Source organism: Carcharhinus amblyrhynchos, chromosome 18, assembly GCF_965287045.1.
Source record: "Carcharhinus amblyrhynchos chromosome 18, sCarAmb.v2.hapA, whole genome shotgun sequence".
Taxonomy (NCBI): domain Eukaryota; kingdom Metazoa; phylum Chordata; class Chondrichthyes; order Carcharhiniformes; family Carcharhinidae; genus Carcharhinus; species Carcharhinus amblyrhynchos.
Genome location: NC_137341.1, coordinates 31,069,388 through 31,091,530, shown reverse-complemented (window position 1 = coordinate 31,091,530; position 22,143 = coordinate 31,069,388). Strand labels below are relative to the sequence as shown.

Sequence of the window (22,143 nt, the reverse complement as noted above, 5' to 3'; positions counted from 1 at the left end):
ACTGCTAATATCTGTACTGTCCTCGTTGGGCTGAAGGGCCTGTTTCCTGTGCTGTGTTGTTGTTCACAAAGGGAAGTAAACCCTCTGCAGTTGCAGTCTCACAAAATGCAGCCAAAAAATAATCTGTTGTTATGAAATATTGTTCTGGACAATAGGATCAACCAACATCATCATGGACCCCAAAACAGGAATACCTACATGTTGTCTTATGTTGATCCCATCACCATGTATGCTATTTCTGTGATGATCATGAAAACTGTGTGTGTTTCATGAAACAGTGTAAAGGGAGCTTTACTCAACAACAAGCTCTTGCTATAACTGATTCCATACTTGAAGGTTACACTGAGTACCTGAAATGGAAAATATTGTGTTTCCAGAGGTGGATGTTGATAAATACAAAATTCACAACCAAACATTATTTAAAAATGTCCACCAGTTATTTTTGTGATCTGTGCAATATTGGTTAATTTGTTAAATAGCAACACTAACATGATTTAAAAAGGATTTTTAAAAAATCCTAACTTTCTTGTCTTTCTCTTAGGGGCTCCCTTACTACATCCGGGTATCTGCCTATAATATGAAAGGTTGGGGCCCCCCACAGGTTTCCACTCCCACATGTGCAACACCATCCAGTAAGTACCACTCTGAAATTATGTAGTTGTTTTCAACTGTTGCTATGATGAGAAACATGAATAAAGGATGTCATTTGCCAGTGTAGAGATGGATTACACAGTGGAGTAACAGAATGAGAGATCATAGTCACTATGTGCCACTTTATCAGCATATGATTTCAAGTAAGATTACAGTGAGATGAAATCAAAAATGCCAAAGAACAGGGAACAACCATTCATTTGTAATCTTGTTCCGTCCACATCCCATCACAGACTGTAACCATTTCATCTCCTTCCACAACATAGGTACAGTTTTCCCTATTATAGACTCTATCAATCAATTTAATGTTCCATATCCCATGTAATCTCTACCCTATCACAGGCTCTGCTCACCCATTTAATCTTCATCAGCATGCTAGAACTTATAGCCAGACACTAAAGGACAAAACTAGAGCCTCTTATTTAAGCGCTTGGAAGCTTTTATTTACAGAGACACATATTCCATATCTTGCACTTCAACTAACAACCTATATATATCCCAAGTAAATGTCCATCACCAAAGTCCAAAGATGTGCAGGTTAGATGGATACGCCATGCTAAGCTGCCCCTTTATGACCCAAGATGTGTAGGCTAGGGATTAGTGGAGTAAATGTGTAGGATTATGGGGATAGGGTGGGAGTGAGCATTGGTAAGATGTACTGTCGGAGAGTCAGTGCAGACTTGATGGGCCGAAAGGCTTCCTTCTGTATCTATGATTCTATAATCTGAATATGATTATACACTAAATATTTAAGCTATTATAACAACTCATGCATGATCTCTTCTATTGTCCCAATCTACATCCAGTACTTCTGTTCCCTCCTCAACTCAATTTTATTCTTCCTTTATGCTTCACCTTCCTTTTCTGCTCTTCTCCATGCACTTATCACCTCATAGGTCCTTTCATTGCATTTTCTCTTTCAATCTCAGTATTTCTGTCCATTACCACCTCTTCCTCTCACCTCTTCCACTTGTTTTCACTTTCCAACCCTTTTCCTCCTTTGCATCCACTTTCTTTACTTCTCCAACCCAGTCCTCACCTCTCCACTTTTAATCTCATCGCTTCTTCTTCACTGTCCTTTGAATGACTCTGCCATTTCACTTCCTTCTCTAGTCATCTCATCTCGTTATCTCTCTTTCCTTTCATTACAGGATTGAAGACTAAATTTCATGAACATTTTTAGAAAAATTATATCCTAGCAAATGATAACTACTGCTGATGTTTTCTATGTTGGTGATGTATTGTTCCAGCTGATGGTCTCCATGTTGGTGATGCACTGGGGGCGGTTTTCTGACCTTTTGCACAGTGGGGGGGTTGTGCAGCGATAGAGCATGATAGGGGGCATGATGAAGTGGCATGACCAGGTCATGATGGAGGGAGGGAAACATGTTGGGGGTTAGGTTGGTTGACCCATCAGGAGGATCCCAATTTCCCGTGCCAACAACCAGGGTCGGGGAGTGGGTGAGGGAACATGCTGCCAATAAGGGTTGGGCATTCTGATGTCTCTATGAGATAGGGAGAAGGGTCTCAGTGCACTGTCAGATTATGGTACCCTTGCGAAACTGCACCCAAGTGCAATGCAGCAGGCTGACTGGCGTGTTTAGGCCCTGGCCCCCCAGTACCAGTGGACAACTCTTCCAAAAAGTGACTGAGTGTGGGATGATTGGACTGGAGCATGCCTGATGGTCCAGCGTGGATCGCTCCAGTATTCTCACCATTAGGATACTGAGGGCAGAATTTTATGAAAAACATTCTGGGTGCCGAACGAGCGAGAGAATGGGAGAGTTTCAGATTTGTATTTCTGGGCAAGTTTGAAAATGCAATCTTACGGCACTTAGTGCAAAAAAATTGGCATCATGCCATCCTCGCCAGTGGGGAGGATGCAGCCTGAGCTCGCCAGCGAAGTTGGCTGCTGAGTTCTAGAGATGTCATCGTGTAGCTACCCCATTCTTTCAGTGAACCAAGAGATCTCATATCGCTCTCCCCTCTCTTTCCCCCATGAACATCGGGGAAACCCTCACCCACAAGCATCAACATTAACCTCCCTCCCACCTGATCTCCCCCGTCCACCCCCCCCACCCCCCAACTCCCTAGTAGAGTTCCCTCTCTCACTGATCATCCCCCCAGCCAGAGTTGCGTCCTCTCTGCCCCTCACCAATTGTGTCCCTGGCAGAGTTTTTCCCTCCCTCCCACCCCTGCGGATTTCCCTGCTTCTCTCTCACCCCTGTCATGGTTCCGCCCACTCAGACTCCCCCCCACTCTGGCTCTGCTTCATTTGCACTGCCTTGGCACAGTTGTGGTGCCCAGTGGGCACTGCCAGGATGCCCGGTGGACAGTATCAGGGTGCCAGATGGGCACTGCCCAGCCCTGCCCCCAACCACCCAGTGAGCTTCAGATGCCTTCATTCCCCCCTGGAGAGGCCATCATGTCTGGTCCCCATTGGTGGGGACCATATGTGATTCTCATCCGTGAGGCAGTTAAGGTAAGTGAGCCCAAATGATTGTGTCTGAGACTCATTAATAATATTCAGATGATGTCATTAATATTTAAATTGGCTTAAAAAGGGTGCAAAGCTGATCTCGCCAGCAAAACTATGCTGGTACGATCGGAGGAGGCATAAAACAAGGGTGAACCTGACTTTTTACCTACAACCTGATTTTACCACCTTGTTTCGCCAAAGCCAAGCGGGATGAGTTTATAAGATTGCGGCCTTCATTTTTTTCGGGGGAAATTCTGCCCATTGTCCCAACTAACGTTCTCTATGTTGGTAATGCATTGTGCCAGCTCACAGTTTATATTTTATTGATGCATTTGCTTGAGTGACTGCGCTCTTTTGAAGAACACAACCAGAAAATTGTAGCCAAGAATGTTGATGAAATTATCCTTTGGTGTAAGCTGCAATTCTACAAATGTTAATCGGGCATATTGCTGGTGGCCTGAACATCTTATTCACAATCCCATCCAATAATAGCACTTTTATTTTCTCTTTCTTCTAACGGAATGTATTGCCTGTTGCTGGGACATACTTCTACAGATACCGCCTGATATTGTCATGTGCCAGATTGGACTTTTCCCTGGCTAGCTCAGAAGACAATAAAACAAATTGTATCACTCAATGTGTCATCTAAGATCAGAGAACCCAGCACAGACCAGAGCTAAAACCTGGCACCAGTGTATCCAGTGATAGATCCGTTTGAGTTGCTGTTATCCTGGGGCTTTCATGAAAACGTTGTAGTAGATTTTGATTTTTGGACCATACTTCTGAGACACCACCACCAGTTCTGGGGTGAAGATGTCCCACCATTTTGAGGGTCTGGCTTCATTTAAAACTGGCAACTGAACTATGAGTAGTGAGGCTTCAGGATTGCGCCTCCAACAAAGTGGACAGGGGAAGGGATCGTGGTTGGTGCTGGGTCCTGGGCAGCAGTGGCCCAGATTATCTAGCTAGTCAAAGGACATAATATCTATCCTTATTCAGTGAAGTGTCTCTGCCAGCATCAAATTTATTACTAAGATGAAGAACTAACAACATGCCATCTTGTTCTTTTTACTCACTTTTTCTCAGACTGGAAAGAGTACAATGGCAAGGAAGTGAAGAGGGGCAGACAGACAGAAGCCTTGGACCAACTGTTAAATCAAATCAAGAACAACCACCAGCATTGCCTGTGCCATGGTGAGTCAGAACAAGCAAACTGCCACTTCTGGGTATATAAGTATGTGATTGAGAGGCAATGTGGTTTTGTTAGTTACATTTTGTACCGTGCTTTAACATGGAGAGTGAGCTTTGAGGAAGACGTGATGAGATATAAAGTGTTAACATTCAGTAACAGGCTTTTTAATCTATCTACCACTGGTACTTCATATTATTCAGCGTAATTATTTGGAATAATTTAAGCAGCTAAGTTCACAATGTGCTTGTTGGACTCAAAAGAAAACAGTGTAAATAGCAAAGGTGATGACTGATTAGTTTGTATAATATCCCACATTGTATCCTGCATTGTCGTGCCCCGGCCAGCTAGTCCAGACTGAGATAGTAAAGCCATGGGAGGTCAACATTTACCAATATTTAAAATTTGTTTGTTTGGCTTTCCAGAAAATTCAAAAATCCATCTGCAGGGCCGTAAGCACTCAATGTCCAAGAGCTTGAAACACCTTTTTCAACCAACAAGTAAATTTGTTAAAAGTCTCAAACGGTGAGTTGCTTTCTGTACTCTGATTCATAGAAATACTCAGCTTCTCGCTTAAATTAAATCAAATTTAATTATGTTGCTGTGTATTAGAAATATCACTTTTTTCAATTTTTCACACCTAGGCCTGGGCCACCCCCTAGCTAATGTACTCTTAATTCCCACCCCATCACAGAAGCACATATGCACACAGATAAAAACATACATACAAGCATACAGAAACATGTACACAACAATTTGTATTCATACAGCTCCTTTAAAGTAATGAAACATCAGCAAGTTTTTATAAAGCAAAATTTGACACCAACTCACATAAGATGACATTAACATAATAAATTGATCGTAGAGGTAGGTTAAAAGGACATCTTAAAGGATGAAGTTAAAGAGATGGTCGGATGTAGGGATGGAATTCCATAGCTTAGAGTCTATGTGGCTGAGAGCGCAGCCAGCATTGGCAGAGGAATTAATATTGAGCTTACTCAGGACTGCAGCTATCGCTGAGGGCTGTTGGGCTGGAGGACATTGTAGAGATAGAAAGGGCTCGGCCATGGAGAAATTTGAAACTCTGGATGAGAGTTATAATAACTGGACTTAGTGTAAGAAAGAACATGGACAGCAGAGTTTTGGTGGACCTCAGGTTTACAGAAGGTAGAATGTAAATGGACAGCCAGGATTTGATTTGATTTATTATTATCACATGTATTAGCATACAGTATTGTTTCTTGCACACTATACAGACAAAACATACCGTTCATAGAGAAGGAAACGAGACACTGCAGAATGTAGTGTTAGTCATAGCTAGGGTGTAAAGAAAGATCAACTTAATTCAAGGTAAGTCCATTCAAAAGTCTGACAGCAACAGGGGAGAAGTTGTTCTTGAGTCAGTTGGTACGTGACCTCAGACTTTTGTATCTTTTTCCCGAAGGAAGAAGGTGGAAGAGGAAATGTCCAGATGTGTGGCATCTTTAATTATGGTGGCTACTTTGCTGAGGCAGCAGGAACTGTAGACAGAGTGAATGGATGGGAAGTTAGAGGGCTATGGCTACATCTTGAAGGCTACAGATAACAAAGGCATGTATAAAGGTATTGGTAACAGATGAGCTGAGGCTCAGGTCAAAATTTTCATATGGCACAAAACGTGAAGTTATTGTGAGGAGTAATAGACAGATATAGCAGATGAAATTAAACAAAGAAGTGTGAATTGATACATTCTGGTAGGAAGAAGAGAAGTAATATCCAATAAAAGCTAAAAGCTGTGGATGCTGGAATCTGAAACAAAATCAGAAAATGCTGCAAAATCTCAGCATTTCCACAGCATTTGTGGAGAGAGAACAGAGCTAATCTTTCAAGTATGGATGACTGTTAATAAGGTGTCAATAAAAGGTGCCTTTTTTATTCATTCTTGGCATGTGAGTGTCACTGGCAAGGCTCATGTTTATTGCCTTTCCTTAATTGATCCTGAACAGGTGTTAGTGAACAATCTACAACTTGCTGCACAATTCAGAGGGTAGTTAAGAGTCAACCACACTAGTGTGGGTCTGGAGTTGCACATAGGCTGTGAATCAGTGAATCACATGCAAACACCTATACACACACAGAGTTGCACACAGAAACACACAATACACTATACAGATACACAACAGAGCAATGCATGCACACACAAGTACAGAGACAGAACAGAGAAAAGCACTAAAAAAACATACATTTAGAATACATGCAGACAGAATAGGCTCAGGCAGGATAACACACAGAGAAACACACATACATAGAAATACACACATGCACAGGAACACACTCAATACACATACGCATACAAACACACACATGTACTGAAACACACAAGCACACACCCAAACCCACATTAAAACATAAGCATTTTGTTATGATCCCAATGGAAACCAGTAACCTTGAAGAACTGAGTTTTGCAAAGGAAGAAATGAATGGGCAAGGTTTTGCTTTACAAAACATTTGTGCATGACAAACTACATTCCACATAATTTAAAGTGTAATTCATAGTCTATTTAAAATTGTATTCAATAGAGACTATGAATTACACTTTAAATAGCCAGTTATAATAAAGATAAATGTCATAGATTTACAGGCAGCTTCTTTGGCATATATTGCAATAACCTCAGCTGTAGAGTTCTTCAAAACTCCGAACAAAGAACAGTACAGCACAGGAACAGGCCCTTTGGCCCACTAAGCCTGTGCCAACACAGATGCCTCTGTAATTTTTTTTGCCTCTTCGTGGTCCATATCCTTATATTCCCTGCCTATTCATGTATCTATCCAGATGTCTCTTGAACATTGTTATAGAATGTTCTTCCCAGATAGAGGTTCAGTTCCTTTATTCATGCAGGAGTTATGCACCATAACTCCATCTGACAGTCATTTTCTTTCATAGGTAGAATTTCACTTGTTTTATTTTATAGTGCTTGCCAAAACGCATACCTTTCTGGATCCCTCTCAGTTCGTCTCACAGAAGCATTTAATTTGTATTTTTTAAATCCAGCTACAGCACAACTTTCTTCCTGAGCTGTTTCACACAAAAAGCTTCTCAACACCCACTCAACAGTTCTCCTGCTGCTGAAAAATATACTTCAAGTCTGTTCTAATCACTGGCTACAATTTGATCCTTTTTCCAGCAGCTTTCATATACCTGGTAATCTAAGCAACAGGCTGATTTCTCAGAAGTCTGATGTCACAGCCACGAATTCCAATTTACAAACCCCCTATCCCAGAAACCTGGAGTTTTGGTTTCTTTTGCAGTTCAGGACGGTCTCAATAAAACACGAGCTTTGAAACAGCAGTCAATGCAGACAACAGCTTGCAAACTGCGGAACTACAGACTTCATCACAACACACACATACAGAGAAACACACACAGTCAAAGAAACACAGACTCAGACAGAGAAATACACACAGGAGCATACGCATGGCGGGGATTTGTGGAAAGAATTGATGGGTGTTGCCTCTAAACCTCAGAGACTTTGGTGAAGTATTGAAAGCACATTGCACTGCTGGGTGGGGTGGAGGGGCAGTACCGAAAGAGTACAGAAGAATACCTTGGCACTATTTTGAGGAAAAATAGGGGAGTTATTCCTGTCACCCTGACCATGATTATTCCTGAATTCAAAATCCCGAAAATAGATTATTTGATCATTATAACAGTGCTGTTTGTGGGCATTTTGTGTGCACAAACACATGTTAGGGAACTTGCAGAAATAAATAGTGCACATTTTACAGAGAAGGAGATGCTGGAAGTCTTAAAGCGCATCAAGGTAGATAAATCACTAGGACCTCATGAAGTGTATCCCAGGACATTGTGGGAGGCTAAGGAGGAAATTGCAAGACATTTGAATCATTGATGGCCACGAATGAGGTGCCTGAAGATTGGAGAGTGGCAAATGTTGTGCCTTTGTTTAAAAAGGGCTGCAGGGAAAAGCCTGGGAACTACAGGCTACAGTGAGCCTCACATCTGTGGTGGGTAAACTGTTGGAACGTATTTTGAGAGATTTTGGATCTACAGGCATTTAGAGATGCAAGGACTGATTAGAGACAGTCAGCATGGCTTAGTGAGTGGAAAATCATGTCTCACAAATTTGATTGAGTTTTTTTAAGGGGTAACCAAGAAGGTAGATGAGGGCAGTGCAGTTGATGTTGTCTACGTGGACTTTAGGAAGGTCTTTGACAAGGTACCGCATGTTTGGTTGTTGCATAAAGTTAAATCTCATGGGATGCAGAGTGAGATATCTAAATGAATACAAAATTGGCATCTTGAGAGAAGCCAGAGGTGGTTGTAGAGAGTTGTTTTGCAAACTGGAGGGCTGTGACCAGTGGTGTGCCTCAGAAATCAGTGCTGGGACCACTGTTATTTGTCATTTATATTAATGATTTGGATGAGAATATAGAAGACATGGTTAGTAAGCTAGTAGATGACACCAAGATTTGTGGCATAGTGGATAGTGAAGAAAGTTATCTCCAATTGCAATGGGATCTTGATCAATTGGGCCAGTGGGCTGGCGAATGGCAGATGGAGTTTAATTTAATTTAGACAAATGTGAGGTGATGCACTTTGGTAGACTGAACCAGGGCAGGACTTACTCAGTTAGGGTGTTGGGGAGAGTTACAGAACAAAGAGATCTAGGGGTACAGGTTCATAGATGCTTGGAAGTGAAGTCACAGGTGGTCAGAGTAGTGAAGAAGGCATTTGGTATGCTTGGTTTCATCAATCAGAACATTGAATACAGGAGTTGTATTCTTGTACAACTTCTTGTTGAAGTTGTACAAGACATTGGTAAGGCCACACTTGGAATACTGTGTGCAGAAAAGATTATTAGGATGCTACTGGGACTTGATGGATTGAGTTATAAGGAGAGATTGGATAGACTGGGACTTCTTACTCTGCAGTGTAAAAAGCTGAGGGGTGATCTTACATACTCTGTAAAATAACAGGGGGCATAGATCAGATAGATAGTCAATATTTTTGACCAAAGGTAGTGGAGTCTAAAACTGGACGGCATAGGTTTAAGGTGAGAGTGGAGAGATACAAAAGTGTCCAGAGGGGTAATTCTTTCACACAGAGGATGGTGAGTGTCTGGAACAAGCTGCCAGAGGTAGTAGTAGAGGTGGTTACAACTTTGTCTTTTAAAAAGCATTTAGACAGTTACATTCTTACGATGGATATAGAGGGAAATGGGCCAAATGCAGGCAATTGGGATTAGCTTAGGGGTTTTTAAAAAAAGGTTGGCATAGACAAGTTGGGCCAAAGGGCCTGTTTCCATACTGTAAACCTCTATGACTCTAATTGGTTACTATGTTTCTTGCAGTTCAAGTGGCTCTTCAAAAGTAGTCAGTTGGCAGTGAAGCACTTTGAGATGTCCAGTGGTCATGAAAGTTGCTATATAAATGCAAGTCTTTTCTTTATATACACATGTGCACAAACAAATACATTTCAACATATACACACATACATATACTTTCTGCAGGTTACAGTAGTGATAATGAAGGGCTACATCTCTCATTCCGAGGCCAAGGTAGTTATGATACCACCTGCAACCAAAAAACTCCCATCCCATTCCCCAGACCAACTGTGCCCAAAGTAATTGAATTCAGGACAGCGCAAGGTCAAAAATGAGATTTGTCTTAGTATGGCTCAATACCACAGTGGGAAGTACCTTTACCCTTTACGTTTAATGTCAAGCACTGGGCGCATTTACTTTGTTGAGCTGTATTTCTGTTTGTCCATTATGTGAAGTTATACAAACATTGATGGTGCTATTCTATTTTCTTCAGAGGATTGTACCTAACAGCAATATTCTACAAGGATGATGACATAATTGTGACACATGAGGAACAGATTCCAGTGGTAGAGATGGATGATTCATATTCCAGTTCGCTGATGCAAGATTTTCTTTGGTTCACAAAGGTACGTGGATGAAAAGGACTGTCAGATTATTAATGAGAATCTGTTTGAAGTGGTTTCCTGTTGTTGAGTGAATAAATGCTCATGGAATATGTTGCATTATGTGAGCCTAAAAGCCCCTTGGTTGAGCCATTGCTGTGTGATGAATTGGGGAGGGGGGAAGAATTTCCCAGCCAGATGAGGGAGAAGTTATGGAAGGGAATTAAATCTCCTGAAACAGACTTCAGATTGGGATTTCATTGTCTCACAGCAACTGCTCTTGCTCACATGTGATGTGCTTCTTACAATGTCACACCCTATCTATCAGAGATGCCAGGCACCCCCCCAAGGATGTGTGCATCTGCGAGGTGAAGAGTGTGCATGAGTCATGTGATAGTGCATCCTCAGAGACTTGATACTTTTCTGAGGATTCCATGCGCTCCATCTCCATCTCCTCCACTGGCACTGTTCATGTATCTTTATAGATGAACAACATGAGATAATGTTGAAAGTAGGTGAACTTGGATTCTAGGTTACCAGAGTACAGATCATGCCATTTATTATATTAGTGACATTGATTCAAAATGAGTGACAGTGAAATGTCAGTGTGATTTCTAATGCTACAATTGAGTCTCTGGTCCATCTCCATCTCTTCTTTGACAATATCTTGTACCCTGCTAATCTGTAGAGTTTTTTCTTCCATCACAGTCAGGTGGTCATGGGTGCAAATTCATTCCTGATTCTTTTCCTTTCGCTGGAGTTGTGAACTCTCTTCTCCTGCAATGACAAAATATAAATAGGAGTGTGAGAATTTAACTGATTGCAGAGGATGGAGAGACACTGTCAGGAAGATGAGTAAGAGGGCAATCAGATGAGTGCGAGTGTTGTTGAGATGAAAATTTGAGGAGCAGCTTGAACAGAAAATAATTTGTGTAACAGGAGAGTGTGTCAACCAGAGGAGTGCTGGACAAGAAAACACTGTGGAGCTGAGAGAGTGATGGCTGCCAGCTGAAACTTCTGGGACACTCATCTGCTGGACTAAATTAGGTTATTAAACTTTTTCTGGCACTTGATCTATATCCTTGGTGCTGCACTTCAACTGCTGATAGCCTCTGCGAATTACAGGCATGCTTCTTAATGAATGCTTTGTAGGTATTTTCACAGAAGTATCTGATGCAAACAATGTAGTTAAAGAGAAAGAGTGTGAAATTTTGAATGGATAAATATAATGAAAGAGAAGTAGTGAAGTAATGAAAGAGGGTTTGTTCAGACTGGACTTCTGCAGGTAGCAAGAGAACCGAGAGGGAAAAACCTACTTAACCTCATCCTCCTCAGTCTATCTGTTGTAAATGCATCTGTCCATAATATTAGAATGAGTGACCATTGCATAGTCCTTGTGGAATCAAAGAATCACCTTCACACTGAAGACAGCCTACGCTGAGTTGTGTGGCACTACCACCGTGGTAACTGTGATAAATTCTAGCAGCTCAAAACTGGGCATTCACAAGGCGGTGTGGACGATCAACAACAGAATTGTATTCAACCACAATCTGTAATGCCATGGCCAGAAATATCCCCACTCTACCATTACCATCAAATCTTATTGAATAAGGAGTGCAAGAGAACATGCCAAAAGCAGCAGCAGGCATACCTAAAAATGAAATGCCAACTAGGTGAAGCTAAACACAGGACTATGTGCACGCTAAATAGTGGAAGCAACATGTGATAGAGCAATGTCACAATCACCAGATCAGATCAAAGTTCTGCTCACATCAAGTTCAGTTCATCCATCACTCCTGCATTAGCTGACCTATATGGACTCCCAGTTAAGCAGTGCCTCAATTTAAAAGTTTTCATCCATGTTTTCAAATCCCTCCATGGCTGGGCCGTGCCTAATCTGTTCTAGCCCTATAACCCACCAAAACATCCATGCTCCTCTAATTCTGGCCTCTTGAGCCAGGTTTTAGTTGCTTCCTCATTGGTAGCCATGCTTTGGTATGCCAAGGCCCCAAATGCTGGAATTCTCTCTCCTGACTCTCTCTCCAACTTCTGTCCTTTTCCAACCTTTAAGACACTCCTTAAAATTAAACTCTTTGACTATAAGTTTTTGGTCATCTCTCCTCATATCTCTTTATTGACTAAGTGTTAAATTCTGATTGATAACGCTCTCATGAAGCACCTTGGGAATTTTAAAGTATCCTTAATGTAGAAAAAGTGCTTTATGAACTTGGGTTGTTACTTCCTCTCATGGAATGTGGCTGATGTATTGTTTGGAAAATGTGCATTACGCTCCAAAGTTACTTATAAAATCATATATGATCGTTCAGAGGTTTTCAGAGGTGTAATAGTGAGTGGCTGAAATTGTGATACTGTGGCAACTGAAACTGTGGACAGCACCTAATAATGGAATGTTATGCCTGTGGAGGATGTTGCCAGCTGTAAAACACCTGGTGAAGTAAAATACAGACATGAAGGTCTTTGGGTGTGAAAGTGTATTAGCAGAAAGGTGTGTTAGCCATAGTATGATTGTTCCCATTGTCTGCTTATCATTGCAGGTATCATGTATGTGGGAAGACAGTCGATGGCTGGGTCAGTGTATGTGCCCCTCCTTATCCTCCTGCTCATTAGTACTACAGGCTCGTCATAAGATGCTTGTAGCAGTTGCTCAACTTCAGGTGAGTATGAAAGTTTTCTCTTCTTTGAACTGAACTTAAATAAATTTGAGACACTCCACTTCATGTTTTGTCATATCTTCTCCATCCATTGCAACATACTCCATGGGTGGAATCTTATTGAGGTCTGCCAGCGAAGAGCCAGCAAAAGACCCGCACTGTCTCTTTTTAGGAAAGCTGGCAGAATCACAAGCCAATCAGGCAGTGGTGTGGACAGTGGTGGGTCTTCCCTCGGAATCAAGACCTTGGAGGGTGGAAATCCTGCCAACTAAGAGCTGACAGCCAACCAGAGGCTGACAGATATTGTGCTCAGCAGTGCTACAAGGTAGATGATGGAAAACACCTATCAGAATCCCTGGATCACGGAGCATCCCAGGCCACAGGTAAGTAATATGGGGGGAGGTTTTTTCACGAGCTGGGGTCAAGGGAAGCGGGATATAGGAGATTGGCAGTAAGTTTAGGGTATGGCTCCCAGCAATCTTCTTCTTTTTGATGTTGATTGGGTGCTATTGATAAAAGGACCCCCCTCTTCCACTGGAAGTGACAAGCTGGCTGCACGTTGACAGGCTCATCATTAAATGACCACTTAAAGACCTCGATCGATGGCAGGATTGTAAGGTCCCCCGTAGATCGTCCCACCCACAGCTTAGTTTTGGCCAAATTAAGGCAGTGGGATTTTGGTATGCTATCATCCCGCTTAATGACATGTTCTTCCTGCCTCCAAACTCGCTATCAGTGAGAGCACAAGATTCTGACCCATGTTTTATTACAAATAATGTCAAAAAATTTTCATTTTTATGTGAACTAAAGGAGGCTGATTCATTAACCGCTATCCAGCATGATGGTACAGTGGTGAGCACTGCTGCCTCCTAGCGCCAGGGACCTGAATAAGATTCCCTGCTTTGGTCACTGTCTGTGCGGAGTCTGCATGTTCTTTTGTCTGTGTGGGTTTCCTCCGGGTGCTCTGGTTTCCTCTCTCAGTCTGAAAGATGTGCTGGTTAGGCCACATTGGCCATACTAAACTCCCTCTCAGTGTACCCAAATAGGTGCCAGAGTGGTGACTAGGGGATTTTCACAGTAACTTCATTGCAGTGTTAATGTAAGCCTATTTGTAATACTAATAAATAAAAGAAGCATAATTGATTTGTGTAAGGCATTCTTTTATGATTGCCTCTTGTTGATCAAGTTTGAAGACACAGGTGCTTTACAGTATGTACCAAATATTCTATTTGGTCTTATATTCTACCAAATGATCCTTTAACACCTTCCACCATTCATCTGTATTTTAATTCATTAATAGCTCTGTCCTCTGCACTGTGGCCATGTCAAACTTCATCCCTCTGAAATCTAAGATTGAGTTTAATTATACTGTGGTCACTGGTAGCTGGATGTTTCCTGACCATCAGATGGTTTACTAACTTGTCCTGTGATACTAGGCAGAAATTCAGTGCATCATCGGAACATTGCTTTGAATATTGAGGCCATTATCAAATAGCCCCATTTAAAGGTGTCGGTACAGCTTCTGATCCTTCATATCAATGTTTCTGTCCAGATTATTTTTTCAACACTGCCCTTGTTATCTTGGGGCAATCTGAGAGCTGAGCTCCAAAGCTCACTGATTACATTATGGAAACCAAATTAGCTGTCTCTTCTGTTCAGCTTTTGCCAGGATAATAAAAAGTAAGATAAAAAGATGAGATTTAAAGATAGCTTTAATTATTTGCTACAGCACGAACTGAACAAACTGTTCAATAATATGAGGAACAGTAGCTGGTAGTAGATTACAACTGATGTCATAAATCCCATAGAACATTAAAAACAAGTTAGTATCTTAAACTGATTGCCAACAGGTCACACTCATAAAAGTGAATGTACTTGGCTTTTCCATTTATGTTACTATTTGTAGTGAGGTGCGTTTGTGGTGAATTATATATTGCAGTGACTGCTGTTTGTTCCTTAAATGCTTGAGGAACGTCATAGAAAATGTGGCCACTCATTGTACAAGTGGAACAACTCAAATTGTGATTGGCCATCCAAGTCAGATCATCGTTCACATACTGAACTTTTGAACTCTTGCCCTGAGAGATCATTTCTGGTGGCAATCTCCACCATTGAAAGATAATGATAGATCAGAAAGATCATCTGGTTCACTTACCCACAGAAACCTTTCAGCTGACCATCTCTTTCCACCATAGTATTGTTTCATAAATGGTTCATGGTTTTTTGCCTCTTCTACACTATCTGCAAATCTGTTTTGCACATTGATCATGCTTAATGTATAGATGAATTTCCTGAATTCAGTCCCACATTCATCTTTAATCATAGAATTCCTACAGTGCAGGAGACCTTTCGGCCTATCAAGTCTACACCGATCACAGTCCCATCCAGGCCCTATCCCCATAACCTTACTTATTTACCTTACTTATCCCCTGGCACTAATAGACAATTTTGCATGGCCAATCAAACAAACCTGCACATCTTTGGACTGTGGGAGGAAACCACAGACATGGGGAGAATGTGCACACCCCATGCAGACAGTGACCCAAGCCAGGAATTGAACTGGGTCCCTGGTGCCGTGAGGCAGCAGTGCTAACCAGTGTGCTGCCATCACTAGATTAAATCTGTAGCCATTTTTTACTGCTTTTATATTCAATTTGAAGTAGTATTCTGGTTAAATGTTTTCTATTTTATTAATTATTTCCCATTGCTTTGCTGCTTGCTGTGTAGTGGTTGGATATGTTGAACCAAAATTCTCTCCTTAATTTGATTTCCAATGGGGGTACCATAAGCATAGACATGGGTCAAAGGTGGAGGAGGAAAAACACAATGTTAAGATGGTGTTGCGGGCTTGTTGGGCCGAAGGGCCTGTTTCCCGTGCTGGGTTGTTCTTTGTTCTTTGAAAAGAAAAAGTCTAAGTTCCTAATTATGAATCATGGTTCATCCTGGTATGAGTTCTGATCATATATCCACACCCTAGACTGCCTATTTGCACTTCCATAACATTACCTGACTCCACCCATCTCAGTACTTCTGCTGCTGATACCCTCGTACATTTCTTTTTCTGTCTCCATATTTGACTATTCTTACACATTCCCGTCTGACCTCCCAGCTACCACTCTCCATAAATTCAAGCACATCTCAAACTCTGTTGCTTGTGTCCTAACTTAGACCAAGTCCCATTCATCCACCATCCTGTGCTCACTGACCTACACTGGCTCCTGATGAAAGTTCCAGGACATCACTACAGGGGTTCACCAGAGCAGTTCCTGGGGCCCAATCATCTTCAGCTGCTTCATCAATGACCTTCTATCATAAGGTCAGAGGGGGAGATGTTCATGGATGAATACACAATGTTCTAAACCATTTGCGACTCCTCAGATACTGAAACAGCCCATGTCCAAATGCAGCAAGACCTGGACAATATCCAGACGTGGGCTGACAATGGCAAGTAATGTTCACGCCACACAAGTGCCACGCAGTGACTGTCTACAAGAGAGAATCTAATCATTGCCCCTTGACATTCAATGGCATTACCAACACTGAATCCCCCACTGTCAACATCCTGGACTCACCATTGACCAGAAGCTGAACTGGAATAGCCATTTTTTTAATTTATTCATTGGGTGTAAGCGTCTCTGGTTGGGCCAACATTTATTGTCCCTTCCTAACTGTCCTCTATTTCAGAGCATTTGAGAGTCATCCACATTGCTGAGGGTCTGGATTCACATATAGGTCCAACCAAGTAAGGACAGCTTTCTTTCCCTAAAGGACATTAGTGGCTATGAAGGCAAGTCAGAGACTGGGAATTCTGCAGCAAATTATTCATAGAATCCCTACAGTGCAGAAGGAGGCCATTTGGCCCATTGAGTCTGCACCAATAACAATCCCACCCAGGCCCTATCCCCATAACCCCACATATTTACCCCACTAATTCCTCTAACCTATGCATCCCAAGACACTTTGGTATGGCCAATTCACCTAACCCACATATCTTTGGACTGTGGGAGTAAACCGGAGCACTGATAGGAAACCCACGCAGACACAGGGAGAACATGCAAACTCCACACAAGCAGTGTTCCAAACCAGGAGTCGAACTCAGGTCCCTGGAGCTGTGAGGCAGCAGTGCTAACTCCCATATTCTTGACTCCCCAAAGCCTGTCCACTATCTATCTACAATGCACAAGACAGGAATGTGATGGAATAGTTGCCTAGAAGAGTGAAGCTCCAACAAAACTCAAGAAGCTTGACACCATCCAGGACACAGCAGCTGCTTAATTGGTACCCCATCCACAGACATTTACTTGTCCACCATCAATGCACAGTAACAGCAGTGTTACTGATACAGATAGATTGCAGGAACTCACCAAGACTCCAGAAACACCTTCTCAATTGATAGGCTAATCAACCAATAATTGCTATTGTTCAGAACAAAGACAGTTTGGTGGAATAGTTTTGTGAATGTCTGCTTGGATCTTGTTACCATAGAGTGGTGCTTAGTTAATCTTAAACCAGGCTGGAGCACAAGCAGGTTGGTGACGGTTGTTTTGAAGCAGGTTCCCCTCACACCCACAACTGCTGCCATCTAGAAGGACAGGGGCTTAAGATGAATGGGTACACCATCACTTGGAGGTTCACCTCCAAGCCATTCACCATCCTGACTTGGAAATATATTGCTGTTCATTCACTGCCAGTGGGTCAAAGTTCTGGAACTCTCCTCCAAACGATACTAGAGATGTACCTACCCCACATGGACTGTAATAGTTCAAGAAGGCAGCTCACCACCACCATCTCAAAGGCAAATAGGGATGGGCAATAAATGCCAGTAAGGCTCACATCCCATGAATGAATTTTTACCAGCCACCCATGCTGGTCCTGTTGCAAAATTTTTGATCATGGCTAAATCCTAAATTTGGAAAGTTCTGTCACTCTTTCTTGAGTAAAAAGTCTGACAACACCAGGTTTTAGTCCAACCGATTTATTTGATCATGACTCTTTCTTGAGTCATGATTTCCTTTCTGAGAAGCTTGCCTAGCCTCCACCCTCCCTGCCAAAGCTGGGAATATCACATCCAAACACGTCCTTAAATGATGTCCCATTAGTAGCTCAGCTGGCTTGATCCCCATGGTCGCATTTAGCGTGGTGTTGTAAGACAACAAAATACTGGCTATACATAAGGGTAGAGGCTTGTTGCTTCATTGTTTCTTCACTTGTTCCTTCATTGATGCCTTGAATGTTTATGCAGCTCATTCCGCGAACCAATTTGAGGCTGGATGGTAAGGTGCTGATCTAATGTGGTGAATGCCATTTGATTTTATAAATCTTTGAAACTCCTCTGCTGTAAATTATGTGCTATTGTCTGACACTAAGACTTCTGGGATGCCATGAATGGCAAAACTTTATCTCAATTTGTCATAGTGGCAGTGGCTGTCATGGACTTCATCAAGTCACTTTGAGTGTGTGTGTCCACTAATATAAAAAACATATGACCCATATGTGATTCTAAAAATTCAAAATGTATGCCCAGGGCCTACCTGACCACTCCCAAGGATGCATATTAGCCGGTGGCAGCAAGGTCAATTGAGCTGCACAACTGGTGCATTGACTAACCATCCTTTCTATTTATTTATCGATGTCCGACCACCAGATGTAACTTCTGGCTAGTGCTTCCATCCTGTTTTGTCCCAGATGTGAATCATACAATTCTTACATCAAAAGTTGTCTCCCTTAGGACGTGACTATAACCTTAACTCCCCACAACAACATTCCATCATCACAGATTACCTGCATCCTCCTTTGTTGATAGGGCTTAAGCAGCTCCGCCTTAACATATTGTCACCCTTGCATTACCATCCATTTAACTTTCAACAATATTGGGTCTCTTTCTGACCACATCTTTGTGTGTTTAGACGAGATTGGCTAGGTCTTTATCACATGCAGTGCCAGCATATCTCTTGCAAAACCGGCAATGATGCCACTGTCTATGACAAAAGCAACCTCCTGAGTGCATCCGCATATGTGTCCCTAGCAATGTTGAAAAGTATAACTACGCTGTCAATAAGAGAGCCCACACCTGCACCCTTGCTGAATCTATTTATGGCACTGGCTTATCTTCTCTGAATAAGCCCAGCAACGGCTTGTGGTCCAAAGGTATTGTGAAATGTCGATCATAAATGTGCTGATAAAACTTTTTGACTGCATATATGAACACCAAGCTCTCTTTATCTATCTGCGAATGTTTTTTTCCATATCTGACAACATTCTAAATGCAAAGGCAATTGGCCTTTCTGCTCCATCCGGCATTCTGTGTGCTGTTACTCCATATAGTGATTTATCGCAGGGTTACCATCTGTGGCTCGGTTGGATCGTGGTTCACCAATAATGCCGATGACTGTAAAGCCTGTTTGATTTTTGTAAATGCCTCTTTTTGGCCTTCTCCCCATTTTCAAAGTTCATGTTTCTTAACAAATGATGGAGTGGGACAATGGTGGTAGATACATTTTGTAAAAATTTACAATAATAATTCACCATTCTTAGAAATGGCACAGTGGTTAGCACTGCTGCCTTACATCATCAGGGAACTAAGTTCAATTCCCAGCTTGGGTCACTGTCTGTACGGAGTCTGCATGTTCTCCACATGTTCTCCTTTTTTGTGTATGTGTATGGGTGTGGACTTCCTTCAGGTTCTCTGGTTGCCTCCCAATATTGTATAGGACAGTCCAGCAGAATTTTGGATAGAACAGTACATACACAAATGTGCATGCCTTGGCATAAGGGCAATTGTTGAAAAGCATTAACTGTCGCAAAAGATTGCCATCAAAGTTTTGAGAAGCTGTGGAAACTTTTGAAATTACTTGGATGGTTCTTTTTTGAAATCAAAATTGAAAAGAACATGTCAAGATTAGATTAAGGAGGAATAATTCTATAAGAAGTGCTTAGTGCCTCACCTTTCTGGCCCTTCCCAATTCTCCTTTCTCGATAGTGTGAGAGCAGACCTTTCCCAAACAACTCCAGCCACAACTCTTGGTGTTGATATGGAGTTCCCCGCCATTGTCGTATCCTGTGAAAAATTCTTTCAGCTCAAATTCATCGATGTTGGGACACAGGTTCTAGTCAAATAGTTGATGACTTCCTAGTTATTGAATTGTGTTTCTGTAAATCCCTGTTTATTTCCACAGCAACCTGGCCTGAGGCTCCCTAGTGGCATAACCTGGGGTTCCTTAATTTGCTGATCAGGAGGCCTTGGGGCTGGAATCTATGGGCGGGATCTTGAGCCTGCACTCTCTGCCCACCAAATCGCTGATAGGGGCTCAAGCTCTGGTAAAACCCCGAAATCACGAAACTCGGTGGTGAGATTGCGATATCTAATTTTCGCTGCCCAGTTGTTGGCAGCGTAATCAGGTTCATGCTCATAATGGGTTCTAAAAGTTTCCACTGTGCCAGACTGATATTGCAAACCATACCCACTAATGCTTTTGGCAGTTAAAATGACAAGATCTAGAGAAAATTGGCTAGTAGAGCTGGGCAGTTCTACATCAGTTTTCTCACCAGAATTGACAGTTTCCCAAATTTTCATAGGATTCCTCCTTACATTTCTTTTTGTCTCCAATCAGATCTGTGGTGTCAGGTGTTTGACAACATGAGGTGAAATAAGAACATAAGAAATAGGAGCAGAAGTAGGCCATCTAGCCCTTCGAGCCTGCCCCGAAATAGCTCAGTTCCACTTTCCCGCTTTCTCCCCATAACCCTTAATTCCCACATTTTCATATGGATTATGCCAAGGTCAGAATGAAAGCAAAGTCAGTGTTAGTTAAACTCAACTCGTTAACATGATCCTGGTTCTTCCCTCCCTCTTCCCTGGTGACCAAGTCTTGGAGCCTTGTCTGCCTCTCTCTAGTTCTGCTTCTTTAGTGAAAAAACAGAAAAGGTTTTATTAGTTAGTTCTGATGCTTATTAATTTGTAATTATTTGCTATTTTTTAAATTAGCAATTTATTGCTTCGGTATTGAAATTATTTAGTTTAGCAAGATGTATATGCTTTTTCATATCTTAACTTTTTACTTAAAGTTCATGTTTAATGTTGTGCCAAACCAGATGTCAGGCAGCTGCTGACAGGGTTCATGCTGAACATAAGAACATAAGAAATAGGAGCAGGAGTAGGCCATCTAGCCCTTCGAGCCTGCCCTGCCATTCAATAAGATCATGGCTGATCTGAAGTGGATCAGTTCCACTTTCCTGCTTTCTCCCCATAACCCTTAATTCCCTTGTCTGTCAAAAACCTATCTACCCATGACTTAAATATATTTAGCGAGGTAGCCTCCACCACTTCAACGGGCAGAGAATTCCAGAGATTCACCACCCTTTGAGTGAAGAAGTTCCTCCTCAACTCCGATCTAAACTGCCCCCCCACTTATCTTGAGGCTGTGCCCTCTAGTCCTGCTATCCTTTCTAAGCGGGAAGAATCTCTCTACCTCTACCCTATCCATCCCTTTCATTATCTTATACGTCTCTATAAGATCCCCCCCTCATCCTTCTAAACTCCAATGAGTACAGACCCAGTCTATTTGGTCTCTCTTCACAGTCCAATCCCCACATCTCCGGTATCAGCCTAGCGAACCTCCTCTGCACTCCCTCCAAGGCCAAAATATCCTTGCGCAAGTGCGGCGACTAAAACTGCACACAGTACTCCAGCTGCGGCCTCACCATTGCCCTGTACAGTTGCAGCAAGACCTCTCTGCTTTTATATTCTATCCTCCTCGCTATAAAGGCAAGCATACCATTCGCCTTCTTGATCACCTGCTGCACCTGTAGACTGGGTTTTTGCGACTCATGCACAAGGACCCCCAGGTCCCTCTGCACCGTAGCATGCTGCAGCTTTTCAAAAAAGCTTTTCACCCTTTAAATAGTAATCCCTCCCACTATTATTTCTGCCAAAGTGGATAACCTCACACTTGCTAACATTGTACTCCATCTGCCAGGTCCTCGCCTACTCACTCAGCCTATCCAGATCCGTCTGCAGACTTTCCACACCCTCCGCGCAATTTGCTTTTCCACTCATCTTCGTGTCGTCAGCAAATTTCGTCACCCTACACTCAGCCCGCTCCTCCAGATCATCTATATAAATGGTAAATAGCTGAGGCCCCAGCACCGATCCCTGCGGCACTCCACTAGTCGCCAATCAGAATAGCACCCATTGATACCAACTCTCTGCCTCCTATTAGACAACCAATCC

General features: G+C 42.3%; 1 protein-coding gene across 1 annotated transcript in view; it reads left to right on the top strand.

Annotated features, from left to right (window-relative positions):
- The window catches only part of LOC145354675 (ankyrin repeat and fibronectin type-III domain-containing protein 1-like), an 859,363-nt gene that overhangs the window by 807,732 nt on the left and 29,488 nt on the right, over positions 1-22,143 (top strand). Inside the window, exons 11-15 of the mRNA XM_080206110.1 lie at positions 542-632; positions 4,217-4,324; positions 4,745-4,844; positions 10,134-10,266; positions 12,798-12,917. Of these exons, the coding sequence (XP_080062236.1) occupies positions 542-632; positions 4,217-4,324; positions 4,745-4,844; positions 10,134-10,266; positions 12,798-12,917 (552 nt within the window). The remainder of the gene's footprint in view (positions 1-541; positions 633-4,216; positions 4,325-4,744; positions 4,845-10,133; positions 10,267-12,797; positions 12,918-22,143) is intronic.